This window comes from Mustela nivalis (assembly GCF_964662115.1).
Source record: "Mustela nivalis genome assembly, chromosome: 17".
Lineage (NCBI taxonomy): Eukaryota > Metazoa > Chordata > Mammalia > Carnivora > Mustelidae > Mustela > Mustela nivalis.
Window position 1 is genome coordinate 57,142,712 of NC_139036.1, and position 13,651 is coordinate 57,156,362.

Genomic DNA, 13,651 nt, shown 5'->3' on the forward strand with positions numbered 1-13,651 from the left:
TTATTATTATTTTTGAAGATTTTATTTATTTAAGGGGGGAGGGGTAGAGGGAGGGAGCGGAAGGGTCTTACGGAGACCCTGACATCACGCCCCGAGCAGAAACCAAGACACCCAGGTGCCCCTTATGCTTCTGTTGAGTAACTCCACTGAACTCAGCCTACTTACATAGCCACGGACAGGGGCAAAGCTTCCTGCTCAGAAATACACATTGTGGTGGAATTTTTACAGCCCCAAATAAAACAATGCCAACATGTCTGATATGGGGTCCCCTGAGCAATCCAAAAGTAGAGTGTCCTTACGAGAGCTTTCATAGGCAGACAGGGCACACAGTAGAGAGTATCCTTGGCTTGCCCAAGTTTGCCCCTCTGCCACCTTGCTTTACACAAGACCTCCAAAGGTACCTGTCCGCACTAACCAAAAGAAATCCGGAACCATGCTAATGCAGGTCTTTTAGGAAAGCCAAGCGGCAGAATTTGAACTTTTGGAGAGTGGAGGGTACCTGTATTAGGGAAATAAATTCTGATATTCATTAGAAAGATTGTTTATATGGTAATCATTCAGGGGAAAATATTAATACCATGAAAAATGGGTATGCTAAATTACAAAAATGCAAAAAACACTGTTTTTAAAATGCAATCATAAGGATGTACAAAGGCAACGAAGATCTACCAAAATGTTAACAAAAACAAAAATAAAAGAGGAAAGAAGTAAAAAATCATTTTCTTTAGGTTTTCTGCAGGAATTGTCCATGCTTTGTGGCCCCCCACGACCTCCCGCCCACCGCCCCACTCCTTTGATCTACGTCACCTTCTCGGGAGGCCAGCGGGCCGCGGAGTGCGTCCGTGCACCACACTGTGCGGGGAGGCCTGACTGCGCATGCTCTGCTGCAGGACCAGGAGCCCACGGGCGCTGCGCCAGCCTCAGACCGCCGCGGCAGCGTGGAGAAGTGGGCTCTGCTTGGGCAGCGTCCTCTCGTTTTAGTCCCTTTCTTGTCCCCGTGTCCTTCAGTGATGCTGGAGAGTGACCTCTGGTTGGGGGCGCCCTCCCAACCTCTCTTCCCAAGTGGCGCAGCCTAGTTGAGTTGATGTTCTGGCCCAAAACTCGTCCCATTATCGCTGTGGCCTCAGGCCCCAAGCTAGGGGCTGGGCAGCTTTTGCGCACAAAGGTATGGTGGCCCGTTCCTGGCCCAGAGCTCCATCCCGTTCCTTCCTCAGCTGGGCTCCGAGGCCTCTTCCTGGAGCTCCGAAGGGAGCCTGGCCTCGGGCCGATGGCACAGGGTCAGAGTCCTACCCTCCAGGAGCCAGAAGACAGGGTAGAGGGGCTGGGTGAAGATGGCATGGAAGGTATGCAGGGGCTGGGCCCTGGGCTCCAGGCTGTAGAAGGTGAGGCAGCCAGAAGCCAGGTCCAAGTCCATGCCCAGGAGCCGCCCCGACACCTCTGGGAGGAGCTGGGCCTCCCCGTTGTGCCAGGCCTGCGCCCTGTCCTCCTGAACACAGAGCCCCCAGGAGCTTGGCCCGCGCCCGATATTGTCCGTGTGGGGCCCCTGCTTGCGCCGCGTCAGGTCTGGGTAGGCGACGCCCAGAGTCACCGAGTGGTTAGATGTGCGCACCTCCCAGTAGTGTCGCCCGTCCTGGAAGCTCTGGGTGCACCGCACCTGCCAGAGCTCGAAGCTGCTTGGCCCAGCCAGGTCCCGGGGCTTGTGACGGTGCTTTACCTGCTGGTCCTGCCGAGATACGTAGAGGTGGCGATTGGCGCTGTCCGGGTCGAAGGTCAGATTGCGGTAATCTGTCAGGGACAGACGAACGGGTGGAAGGTGAGCGGGCAGGCGCCTGTGAGCCTTCACTGTACTGTCCCCAGAGGCAGAGATGGCAACTGGAGCTCTGCCAGGGCAAAGCCACACGGCTGTCAGGCGTGCAGCCAGGGGCGATGTCCCCACAGCAGGCAGCCACCTCGTTTCAACGATGAAAAAAAATGAGTCTCCCCAAGGTAACCTAACTCGGTAACTAGTGGGAGAATCATAACCAAGCCCAGGTTTGCGGGGCCAGAATCTGCTTACATGCTCTGTTGGGTCCACGTGTAAGAGCCTGTCCTCCTAGGACAGGTGCACAGAGGGGGAAGGGCATGGGGCAGACACGGCATGTGCCCCCCCCCAGGTATACACGCACCTTCCCAGACATGCACAGTGTACACATGAACGCACAATGCACACACGTCTATGCACACACATGCCGGTCTCCTTACTCTGCCAGAGTTTCCTCCTCAGTGGACAAACTGGGCTTGGGACTGGTGCCAGGGGACCTGGGCCCTCTAGGAAGCAAAGAAGTGTTAGGGCAGCAATGGCCGGGGGAGTCCTGGTGGGCAGAGTTCTGACCCGCCCCCCAGCCCACCCGCCGTGGGGTCAGCCTTACCCACAGGGCCTGAATCAGCAGCCTCAGCAGGTGCCCTGGGGCGGTCCCCCTCCTCCAGGAGGAGGCCACACAGCTGGCTCAGTGACTCCTTCAGGCCGGCCAGCTGCTTATCTTCGTCCCACTTCAGAGGAGTCAGAGGCCCAAGAGGCGCTGGGGGGGCCAGGAGCTGCGATTCCTGAGCCCCAGGGACAGTTGCAGTGAGCCTGTGCGCTGGGGGCAGGGACGCTGGTCTCCCCAACCTGCCCTGAGGCCTGCTACCTGGAGGAAGGTGCGGTCATCCAGCTGCTGCAGGAGGTCCCGGACCCTGCGGTCATAACAAACCAGGGCCTCCCGGTGGCCCCGCAGTCGCTGTTCTGCTTCCTGGGCCTGTGCTAGTGCCTGGGTCTCAGCCACCTTGATGTCCTTCAGTGCCAAGGCCCGTCGCATCTCCAGGGCCTGCAGCAGGCGGCTGAACTTGCCCGAGATCATGGAGGCCAGGGTGCAGGCTGAGCTCTGTGTGGGCGAAGGAGTGGTGGCCTAGGGCGGCCCAGGCCAAGGCTGCCCTCTGGGCTGAGGGGTGGGGATGTGGGGAGCCAGGGCCCCTGGAACCTTTCCCCCGACCCTGCTTAGTCCCTCCCTCCCTGCTGCCCAGAGGCATTTTCAAGGCAGCTCACACCTACGACCCAGTGTCCTGGGAGGGCCTGGGGGCTGCCCACAGGACACAGCCTGAGCACGCAGTGGGGTAGAGCAGGTGGGCCCGGTACCTGGATCTGGCTGCTTTGCTGCTGCAGCTCCTCCAGCTGCCTCTCCGCCTGGGTCACCTGCTGCTGGCTGACCTCCAGCGTGGCTCTCAGCTGCGCCTGGGTGCCCACCAGGGAACAAGTGACAAGAGGGGACTGGGGATAGCTGTGAAGTCCTCCCCTCAATCAAGAAACAGGAGGGGATATGGGGAAACCCCTCCTCGTGCTGCCCCAGGCAAGGCTGACCAGTGGACCGGCCCCGGTCTGAGACAGGCGTGAACGGGGTCAGAGTCCCCGGGAGACCCAGACAGAGCCCATTCCCAACCCGCAGCGGGGAGGTACACAGGCAGAGCAGAGGCCTGGGGCTTTAAACCTGGCCTCCAGTTCTCTTGCAGGCTGAGCAACCTGGAGAGAGCACCCAAGGTCTCTGGGCTGTAAACATCCCGCACTACCCCCGTCACTAAATAGAGGGAGCCACACTTCCGGCTTCCGCAGCCGTGCAGGGAAGGGGGGACAGGTCCAAGCACCGAAGCTATGACCAGCGGGCAGTGTGGCACACGCACAGGGCGGGTTCTTCCAAATGCCTGGCCAGCCAGACCTCAGCCCCAGCTCTGGGCACGGGGAAGAGTTCACCCCTGTTTGTGACTCCTCTGGTGCCCTGGAGGGTCAGAATGTTGTGCTCTTATGGGAGCAGGACAAAGCAGCATTCCCAGCCCCTGGTCAAGAGTCTTTTGCTTCTGCTTCTCCAGGCCACACTTCCTTTATGAGTCAAGGGCCATCAAGATCCCCACTTCACAGATGAGAAAACAGGACAGAGAAGTTGTTAAACTGGCCGAAGCTGTCAGATCTTGCCAGACCCATTGTCTCTGCCCAGGCCCATGGCCTCCCCCACTGTACAATGTGCCACAGGCAGGAAGTGGGGAGGGGCACTCTCCTAGTTCCACCCGACCGTCCCCCAGGGATGCACGTCTGTCCTCTCACACCTTGGGCGTGCCCCTTCAGCCTGCACCTGCCATTTGCTTGTACCATCTGCCACTCCCTCCCTCCCTGTCGCTGTCACCTGCTGGCCTGCGCTACCCACTTGCATGGCCAGAGCCTCAGCGGTAACATCTCACCGTCATTCTCTGTGACTTCTGAAGCCACAGGGGCGCCCTCCAGCGCGCTAAAATAGTCGCCTGCAGAGCTCTTTCCTTCACTCCATTTCAGCCCCTCCGTGCTGGGGTCGTAACCCTGGGCCTGTCACCAACTCCGAAATCTCTATTCCAAGCACCTGTTTTCCCCTATTATTCGGGAACACACACGAACATCCCAAAGCCGCCTCCTGCTGAAGCTGCCCGCCCCAGCCTGGGCGCCGAGAGACAGGGCAGGGGACCCCCGTGTCACCTCGCGCTCCCGACGCTCATCGTCCAGTAGGGCCCGCTCGTGGAGGAGACACTCGTCCACGGTGCACGCGCTGCATATGCAACGAGCCTCGGTGCGGCAGAAGAGGTCGAGCGGCCGCCCGTGCCGGGGACAGCGCGCGCCCAGGGCGGAGCCAGAGGCGGAGGCCGAGTCCGGGCCGGGCCCCGCGCGCATCGCCTCGAGCACTGCGCTGAGCGCCACATTGCGGCGCAGCTCGGCGCCGTCGGGGAAGGGCTTCCGGCACTCGGGGCACGCCTTGTCGCAGCCGCGTCCCCAGTCCCCGATGCAGGCCCCGCAGAAGTTGTGGCCGCAGGACAGCGTCACCGGCTCCACGTAGAGCCCCAGGCAGATGGAGCAGGTCAGCACGTCCTCCAGCCGCGGCGCGGCCATGGCGAAGGCCGCAGCGAAGCTCTGCAGGCGGGGGCCGAAAGCGGGCGGGGCTAGGGGCGGGGCCTCCAGGGTCGGGCGGGCGGGGCTGCGAGGGGTGGGCGGGGCGGCGAGGGGCGGGCCCCGCGGGGCCCCGCGCGGGACGCGGGTCCTCCCGAGCCTGCCGGGGAAGCGAGGGCGCGTCTAGCTGGAGCGGGATCGGCTCTCGCCTCCCCTACCACCGACCTGGGCCCTCGCGGCTCCCACTTTCTTCCGTTCGTCCGGGCTCCGAGCCACCCTTGCTGCCTCACGCCGCCCCGGGGTGGGAGTTGGGGTCCGCCTGTCGGTGGTCCCATCCTGGGAGCTCCACCCTTTCCCCCAGACCCTCTAAGCAGCTCCTGTGTAGGGGAGCGGCCCCCGCCTCCAGGGACCAGAAACTTTGGGAACCCCGTTGGGCTTCGGAGCCTCTTCCTGGCTGAAGTCCCCCACGCAACACCTCTGGGCCCATCTGGAAACCTGGACCACAGCAGCTACTTCCCGGCCATTTTGGCGATGAAAGGAGACCGCACGAGGTCGCCCGGTCCGTGAGAGCGCTGGGCACGGGCTGGGCACTTTGGCGGGCTCTCCTGCCAGAAAGTGCTCTGCGGCCCTATTCCTTGTGCTGTTTCAGCCATCTGCCAGATTGGGGTGTCTCCTTTCTCTAAGCTGCGACAAACTTTGGTGCTTTTAAAGTAAACAGTGAGGTGGAAATTTCTGGTCACCAACTCAGAGACCAATCGAGTGTTTTTCTTCACCCCCCCCCCCCACAGTTCAATTGCTCTTGGAATCCACTCTCCGTGTGGGCCCCCTGCTGGGGAGTTCATTGTTCGCAGGTGGGGAGTTCTGGGAGCTTTTATTTATTTATTTAAAGATTTTATTTATTTACTTGACAGAGAGAGATCACAAGTAGGCAGAGAGGCAGGCAGAGAGAGAGGAGGAAGCAGGCTCCCTGCTGAGCAGAGCAGGATCCTGGGATCATGACCTGAGCGGAAGGCAGAGGCTTTAACCCACTGAGCCACCCAGGCGCCCCTCTTTTTTTAATTTAAAGAGTTTATTTGAAGGAAAGAGAGCAGAGAGCGAGCACACAAGGGGTGGGGGTGACCAGAGGGAGAGGGAGAAGCAGAACCCCTGCTCAACAGGGAGCCCAATGCAGGGCTTGATTCCAGGACCCCAAGATTATTACCTGAGCCGCCCAGACACCCCTGGAGCCTCACTCTTTATAGAGGATTAGCAGAGGAGAGGGGTTCTGGGTCTAACCCACCTGCCCTGGGGCAGTGTGCTGGGCCACAGGGAGTTGAAGGAGGATTAATTCCTGTTTTTGCTAACCAACCTGGCCTAATTTTGAGGCAGGGTTCCCTCTCGTGCAATGCAGCACTCCAGCTTCTGTGTTGTAATACGGGGAAGGTAGGTCTCCTCTTGACTGGCTACTTAGAGAGAGGAGAAAAAACACACTAACCACACAGAAGGGTACAGGGGCTTCTGGGTGTGCCCAGAGGTCTCACACCTGCTGCCCAGAGCACCCCAGCCTGCCCCGGGAGCCTGCCACTAGCCATGCTGTGAATATCCAGCCAGAAGCCAACGCTCAGGGCTGGCAAAGCTCTTTCAAGAGCTCTGTGGGAGCAGCCAAGCCCCACTGCCTTTCTTCTGGACCCATCTCCAGCCCCCTGATCTCAGGGCCCGACACCCTTCAGAGGCAGAGTTGAGGGGCTCACCTCCTGAGGTAGGAGCCAGTTCTCTTTCCATCCACGGAGGATTACAGAGCCATCGTGGGGTTGGAGCGCTCCCAGAACACAGATCCAGACTAGCTACAGCAAAAATCCTCTTTATTCACATGTCCTACCCCTGCCACCACTCCCAACAGTTCTTTTCATTCCCAAACCCTGGCCCTGCTGGGAGAGCCACAAAGGGGCTGCCTCAGGCAGGGCCTAGAAGCCCACAGCCCCGCCCAGTGGAGCTGTGTCTTTATTGTCCCTGCTGGCGGATCCCGAGGCCTGGTCTGCTTTCTGAGGTGGGTGGCACTCTGGCCACTTAGTAGATGCCGTAGGTGGGTTCGTGACTGTCCCTGTACCGGTCCAGGTAGCGCAGGGGCTGCCGGTGGGGGAAGCGCTTCTGCTTGGGGTGGTAAGGGGGTGGCCGCACGAACTCAAACACAGGCTCCCGCATGTCTGTAGGAAGAGGGGGTACGGGTGTGGACTGACGCTGGACTGAGCCCCTTTCCCTCGTCTGTTAGCCTGCGACTGCCCAGCCTGCCCACCCAAGAAGGGGCGTGCCTGCCAGTGGCACTTCCCCCTGGCAGGTCAGGAGAGGCCTGTGAGCTCAGGCCAGCTGCCCCTGCCCCCCCCCCCAGCCCACTCTGGCCTTACCCAGAAGCTGGTGGAAGATGTGGGTGACCGAATCATCCCAGCGGCACTGGAAAAAGGCCAGGCCAGCTGGTGTCATGGCTTCCTGGTGCTTCTTGTAGAAATCAAAGGTATGGAAGGTCCGCTGGGCAAGCTGGTAGCTGTAAGAAGATGGGGAGCATTTAAGAGCAGGGAATGGGGCCTCAGAGCCCCACACCCCTCCTGCAGCCCCACAGGGAATCCTGAGAAGCCCCTTAGGATCTGCCTAGCACGACTACCCACCTGCTGCCCACCTCAAGCCCAAGTTAAGGGACAGAGAACCGAGCAGGACAGACCATTCCTTGGGAAGGTGGCCCGAGAGGGGATAGAATGTGTTTGGGGGGTGGCAAGGGGGAGATTACCAGGGTGAGGGCCGGGTGTCCCCAGAGAAGTCAATTGGCTTATCCTGCTTGAAGAGCAGGAAGGCGAAGCGGTGGAAGCCGGAGCCGCGGGCAGGGAAGGGGGGCAGGTATGGACAAGTCTCCTGTCCTTCAGCCATGCTGTTGCCTGGGATATTGGTTCTGGAGAGAGGAAAAGTATCCATGAATTATCATGGATAATTCCCTAGATACTGATTTCACTTCCTGGGAGAACAAACCCTAAATGATCTTCATCCGACAGTCAAGTAGGAAGCCCAGCTCTGGGACCCCCTGGATAGATTCTAAACTTGTGAAGGAAACAGGAGGGGCTCAGAGGCTGGGGACGGATTCCTAGAGACGGTCAGGGAGAGAGTGAGGTCTAGCAGACCATTTACGAGGCCGCAGCGAGCCAATGGGGCCGGCTGGAGAGCCACACCAGCTCGGGCTGCATCTCGGTTTCCTGAAGGCTCCGGGGTTTGTGAGGGAGCATCTGCCCACCACGACACCATGATGGCCACGGACCTGCCCCACACAGAACTCCCCAGAGGGTCCCTCTGCTCAGACCGGTAACTGCAGTGACTAAAAATGAGAGAAACCAGCCTCCCAGTCACGCCCCAATCACCCAGAAGTCCCAAAGCTGGGGTCAGCCGCCTGACCTCCACCACCCTGGTGCCAGAGCCAAAGGCCACTGAAAAATAAGAAGAAACCCAGCTTGGGCGGCCACAACTGCCAGAGGCCTCTCGCCGTACTGTCACAGAGCCCCTCGGGGTGGCTAAGGCATGGGGTGGCATCGCCCTAGATTTCCAGAGGGGGAAAGGAGTTCAGGGAGACAAGAGGCCTGTGAGAACAGCCTATTGCCTGCTTTTTCTTCTGGACCTGTCTTCAGCCAGTGGATTACAGGGCTCTTGCCAGCATCCGGAAGCAGCAGTGTGGGCCGCCACCTCGGGGGTGGCGGGGACAGGGTGGAGGTTTAATCGAAAATCCCACCGCCAATCCCGGGTGGAGCCCAGACTGACGTTCAGGTGCAGCTCTTTCCAGCACGCCAGCGCCTCCTCACACGTCTCTGACCCCTTCCCCCCACCCAGGTACTCACACCAGCCAGTGGACGTATTCGGCATCTGGCTCCAACAGGTGTCCGTCTGCACACAAAGAGACCCCACTCACTGCGGGGCCCTGCGGCCCTTGGCCCTGGCCCCACCCCCAGGTCCCCAGAGCCCTGGCTCCTGGGAGGTGAGGGAGGCAGCGGCCTGGCGAGCCCCAGACGCCTACCCAAGTTGGTGAGCAGCAGTGTCCACATGGAGCCCTTGTCTGCCTCATAGGTCACCTCCGGGGCCTGGGCAGCCTGATGGGGAGAAAACAGGGACAGTGTCACCCCCACCAGGGACAGACCAGCTGCTGTAAACTGACCTTCTGGAGGGCAGGAATCTGAGGGAGCTTTGGAGAAGGGAGAGCCCACCCTGAACCAAACGCCCCTGACGGTCCTTTGAGGGGGCAGGTCAGCAACGAGAAGCGCGTAGAAGGAACCCGCACAGTTGCCTGGCCAGCACTCCCTCTGAACCACAGGGTGGTCGGCACATCAATGCGCAGGGGCTAATGGCAGGAGCACGTCAAGATGGCGCTTCTTTTCATCTTATATTCCTTCCTTCGTAATCACCGTGCTGCTGTTTACCAGGAAACCAAAAGGGGGAGACGGAGAACAGAACCCCAAACCGGCCTACACAGGTACCATGCTTATACCCTTAACCACCGTAAAACCACCTCTGGAAGTGCTTTCAAAAAGGAGCTGTCTGGGGTCCCGTGGTGAGACGTGTCTGCACACACAGTGTGGGAAAGGGGGACGAGCGAGCAGTTACCTCCGTGGGCGTGACCTCATTGCCGAGGTACACAGGCATCAAGTCGTCCTCACCCACGGCATAGGCCACATGCAGGGGGACTCGGGGCACAAAGGTGGCACCGTGGAACAGGTCTCGATAGAGGCCACAGTACTCAGCCAGACGCTGCTTGTGGTAGGGGCCACAGGTCTTCTCCCACTCGGCCCGCACAGCGTCCAGCGGGATGCGTGCTATAAGGGATGATGCTGGTTAGGATGCCCGGTGGGGGCAGTGACACTGACACGGTGGGGCCCCTCCCTGGGAGGGCTAACCTGTGCGGAGGCGGGCGGCTCGCTCCTCCTCTGAGTTCGCTCGCAGCTCTCGGAGGACCTGTTTCCGCTCCAGCAGCTGTTGGGTCCGGCAGACCTTGGGTGGGGGCAGCCCAATGTCAATCTTGTCTTTGGGATCTGGGGAGGGAAGATATGATGGAGAAAGTGGGATCAAGTCTCCGTGAAGCTTCCAGTCCTACCTAGTCCATTTCACTGGCCCAAGTTCTGCTGGTAAGCTACCCTTTATTCACAAGACTAAATCATACTGTGCAGTCGGTTTCACAGACCCGAGTAGGGTCCACCTGCTAAGCCAACTGGATTAGACTTGAGACTGCATTTTCTGATCCCTAAACCAGGTCACACTGTCTAGGTCATGGATTATACAGGTAGATGATCATCTCAATTATGGTGGGGATGACCTTTAAGCCTGTTTACACCTGGCCACGGGCATCCATCTGAGTCCCTGGCAGAATCAGCTGAAGGTATAAAGACTTAAAAGCAGCAGGCGCGCCTGGGTGGCTTAAGCCTCTGCCTTCGGCTCAGGTCATGATCTCAGGGTCCTGGGATCGAGCCCCGTATCGGGCTCTCTGCTCAGCAGGGAGCCTGCTTCCCCCCTCTCTTGGTCTGCCTCTCTGCCTACTTATGATTTCTCTCTCTGTCAAATAAAGATATAAAATCTTAAAAAAAAAAAAAAAGACTTAAAGAAGCATTTCTCATACTTTAACGGACTCACCATACAAGTCACTTGGGAAATTTGTTAAAATTCAGATTCTCAATCAACGGGTCAGTGTAGGGCCTGACTTTGCATTCCTAACAAGCTCCTAGGTAAAGTCTGTGCTGCTAGTCTCAGAACACACATTGAGTACAAAGGCCCAAGATGACTTTCGATCCAATACTTTTTCTGTTTACATTAGACAGCAACAATAAGATGCACTGAACCCTGATTAAAGATGGATTTGTCTAAAAAAAATCCAATGGACAGTTTTTTTTTTTTTTAAAGGTTTTATTTATTTACAGAAAGAGAGAGAGAGCAAACACAAGCAAGGGGAGTGGGAGAGGGAGGAGCAGGCTTCCTCCAAGCAGGGAGCCCCATGCGGGGCTCGATCCCAGGACTCCGGGATTGTGACCTGAGCCAAAGGCAGACTCTAACGACTAAGCCACCCAGGCGCCCCAACTGCGACCTTTAATATGACAAATTTGTGACGGTTATTTTATTTTACGCCGAGGAAACTGAAGCTCAGGCAAGTCACTCTGAGATAGGGAAAATGAAGGACTCCACAAAAATACGCTTTTTGCTCCTTTTTCTGCTTTTTCTTTTTTTTAAAGTAGACTCTATGCCAACATGGGGCTTGAACTCACAACCCCGAAATCAAGAGGTATGTGTTCTACCAACTGAGCCAGCCACTCACCCCTTCCTGCTTCTCTTTTTGCTAGGACCCACACCCCCACTTTATGGATGTCTTTTGTAAGGAATGAGGAATTAATGATGTCTTTAGAATAGCTAACATCTAAAGAAGAAGCAGGTAAGAATGACCCCATGAAGCCACAGCATGCGTGTTCCAGACAACCAGCTCTACACGTCTCAATGCCAAGATTCCCGGACTCCAAGGAATAACTCCTGGGCCCTTATCTTCGTTCTAACTGGTTCCTGGATGCCTGAGAGGACATATGCACCAGACCGCCATCCTCAATAAAACCCCCAGGCCCCAAGCAAAGAAGAGACTCCCTCCTCTCCTTTCTGAATCTCCCGGACACTGTCTGTACCTGCACTCTTTCTATACCTTCCAGAAACTCTGCTTGCACCTTCTGCTGCCTGGAATTTGATTCTCATCGGTTGTGCATCAGGGATCCTTCTCTAGGTCCCTGGACCTGGCCTGCCAGCATCGACTCCTACGAAGCTGATCTGGGTTTAAATCAGGCTCTGTGGATTCTATCCGTGCATCCTCGACCATCATAAAACTGCCTCCCTAAATGCCTTCCAAAGGGATGTACTCAGGAAGTACGTTGCTCAAGGGCAGGATCCCCGAGTCATTTTGCCCAGAGCTTTCAATTTCATTCAGGAAAGAACTGCACACCGATGTGCCCAGCACTATGCGGGCGCAAGGACCAAACAGTGGTCACGTCAGGCAAGATCCCTGTCTTCAGGGATCCCAATATGGGGAGAGGACCAGTGAAAAGAAAGTCAGGATAGAGTGTGGCCAGGGCTACACACAGTATTTTAGGACCACAGAAGAACGTTCTAACACGGAATTTGGGGCGGGGAAGAAATCTGGGAAGGATTTTAGAAGTATAATAAGGTTGAACTCTTAACAGCGGGGTAAGGGGATCTTCCAAATAAAGGAACCCAAAAGTGTGAAAAATCCTGCTGGGACTAAACCGCCCAAGCTGCGCACGTGGGCGCTGACAGACCCCCTCCGCCGGTGCTCGGGGAGGACGCCGGCGGCTCCCCAGCCCCCCGAGACGCGAGGCCGGCGCTCACAGCGCCTGCTCCGGTCGCCCCGCACCTGACTCCTCCCCGAAGTATTCCCGGTAGGTCCGCCACCAGTGCGGGTTCCTCGCCTCCTGCTCCGCCCGGCGCCGGTAGCGGTCGAAGCTGCGGTATTTCTCCAGCCGCTCCAGGTTGCTCACGTCGATGTCCTCGTTGGGCATCGGCCCTAAAGGGGCGGTCCGGCGGCTCAGGGCGGCTGCGGGCAGACAGCGGGACGTGAGGCTAGGCGCGGACGCTGGCTCGAGCCCCGGGGCTCGGGGTACACGGGGACCTCCACGAGCCCCCCCACCTCAGACCCCTCACCCGAGGTGCTGAAGCCCCGCCACCTCTGACTTCCAAACAGCGCGGCTCGCCACCAGGGCGCCGCCATCTTCCCCCAAGACGGCCCGCCGCCGCCGCCGCCGCCTAGGACCCCGCAGAGGTGGCCGGAGCAGCGCCTGAGCGCCCCGCCCGGCCCCGCCCCCGGGCTGGCGTCCTACGAGCCCCGCCCCCGCCGGGGCTCCGATTCCTCCTTCCCGAAAGGGTCGAGGTATTTCCCATAACCCGGCGACGGCGTCGAGCTCCGGAAGTGCCCGGTGGCCGGCGGGGCGGAGCTTCGGGCAGTGAGGAGGCGTGCGCTGCAGCCTGCCCCTCTGCAGAGGGCACCGAGAGCCTCCCAACACCGAGGCAAGCGGCGCGCCGGTCCTCGAACCCCGGCGTCTTGTATCCTAGGACGCTCCAAGGACGGGCTCGCTTGGAACTGAACTGTTTGAAAGTTGAGCACGGATTTCCACATGCATCAGTGGAAGCAAATAACGAGCACGGATGGCTCGTGAAGTGGAAGGAGGGCCCCTACCCCCCCACCCCGTGTCTTTTCTCATTGTCACTTAACACCTGTACTTATGTCTACAGCAAAATGGGTTAAGCATGTTATGACCTCGTGCAGTTTATAACTTTGAAGGGAGAAGGAGCAGCAGATACACAGCTGTGTAGCCCTCTAGTCTGTGGGCTGGGGTAAAAATTGATGGAAAGAGAAGTAAGCTACCTTCCACACCTTAATGCCAGGGGCAGGGACACGGAGCAGTCAGAGGCACTAAGTATCATTACAACAAAGGGCGGTGACCCGTCTCTACTTAGCTGTCTCATCCAGTGACACCACCCAGTGGTCCAAGCCAGAAATCTGGGGGTCCTCCTCCACACCTCTTCCTTCCTGACCCTCCATGCTAGACATCAGGTCCTGTGGGGTCACGTTTTCATGACGCCTGACTGCCACCCCCAGGAGTGCTGTCCTCCGTCTCCCCTGCAAGCAGCCTTCTCACCTGCCCCCTCCAGTGTGTCCCCAGCCTGGATGTGATTTCTAAAGTGCAAATAGAG

General features: G+C 58.5%; 2 protein-coding genes and 1 long non-coding RNA gene across 4 annotated transcripts; 1 reads left to right on the top strand and 2 right to left on the bottom strand.

Annotated features, from left to right (window-relative positions):
* On the bottom strand, nucleotides 1–5,280 carry TRIM65 (tripartite motif containing 65). 2 transcript variants are annotated; one of them, XM_082705240.1, is made up of 6 exons: nucleotides 4,511–5,280; nucleotides 3,152–3,247; nucleotides 2,667–2,900; nucleotides 2,409–2,583; nucleotides 2,242–2,307; nucleotides 1–1,785 (listed from the first exon to the last, which is right to left on the bottom strand). In XM_082705240.1, exons 1-6 carry the CDS (start codon nucleotides 4,916–4,918, stop codon nucleotides 1,211–1,213), a joined length of 1,554 nt encoding a protein of 517 aa, XP_082561366.1. In that variant the 5' UTR covers nucleotides 4,919–5,280; the 3' UTR covers nucleotides 1–1,210. The 2 variants fall into 2 exon arrangements, with proteins under 2 accessions (XP_082561366.1, XP_082561367.1); XM_082705241.1 differs by having other exon boundaries at nucleotides 2,166–2,307; nucleotides 4,511–4,983.
* On the top strand, nucleotides 4,751–5,656 carry LOC309850825. The gene is made up of 2 exons (XR_014304452.1): nucleotides 4,751–4,886; nucleotides 5,277–5,656. It is a non-coding gene; the product is annotated as an uncharacterized lncRNA (long non-coding RNA).
* Nucleotides 5,657–6,739: 1,083 nt separating this feature from the next.
* On the bottom strand, nucleotides 6,740–12,750 carry MRPL38 (mitochondrial ribosomal protein L38). Its single transcript, XM_082705254.1, has 9 exons — nucleotides 12,602–12,750; nucleotides 12,315–12,494; nucleotides 9,814–9,948; nucleotides 9,524–9,732; nucleotides 8,940–9,012; nucleotides 8,764–8,809; nucleotides 7,674–7,832; nucleotides 7,297–7,433; nucleotides 6,740–7,098 (listed from the first exon to the last, which is right to left on the bottom strand). Exons 1-9 carry the CDS (start codon nucleotides 12,666–12,668, stop codon nucleotides 6,962–6,964), a joined length of 1,143 nt encoding a protein of 380 aa, XP_082561380.1. The 5' UTR covers nucleotides 12,669–12,750; the 3' UTR covers nucleotides 6,740–6,961.
* Nucleotides 12,751–13,651: the final 901 nt, after the last annotated feature.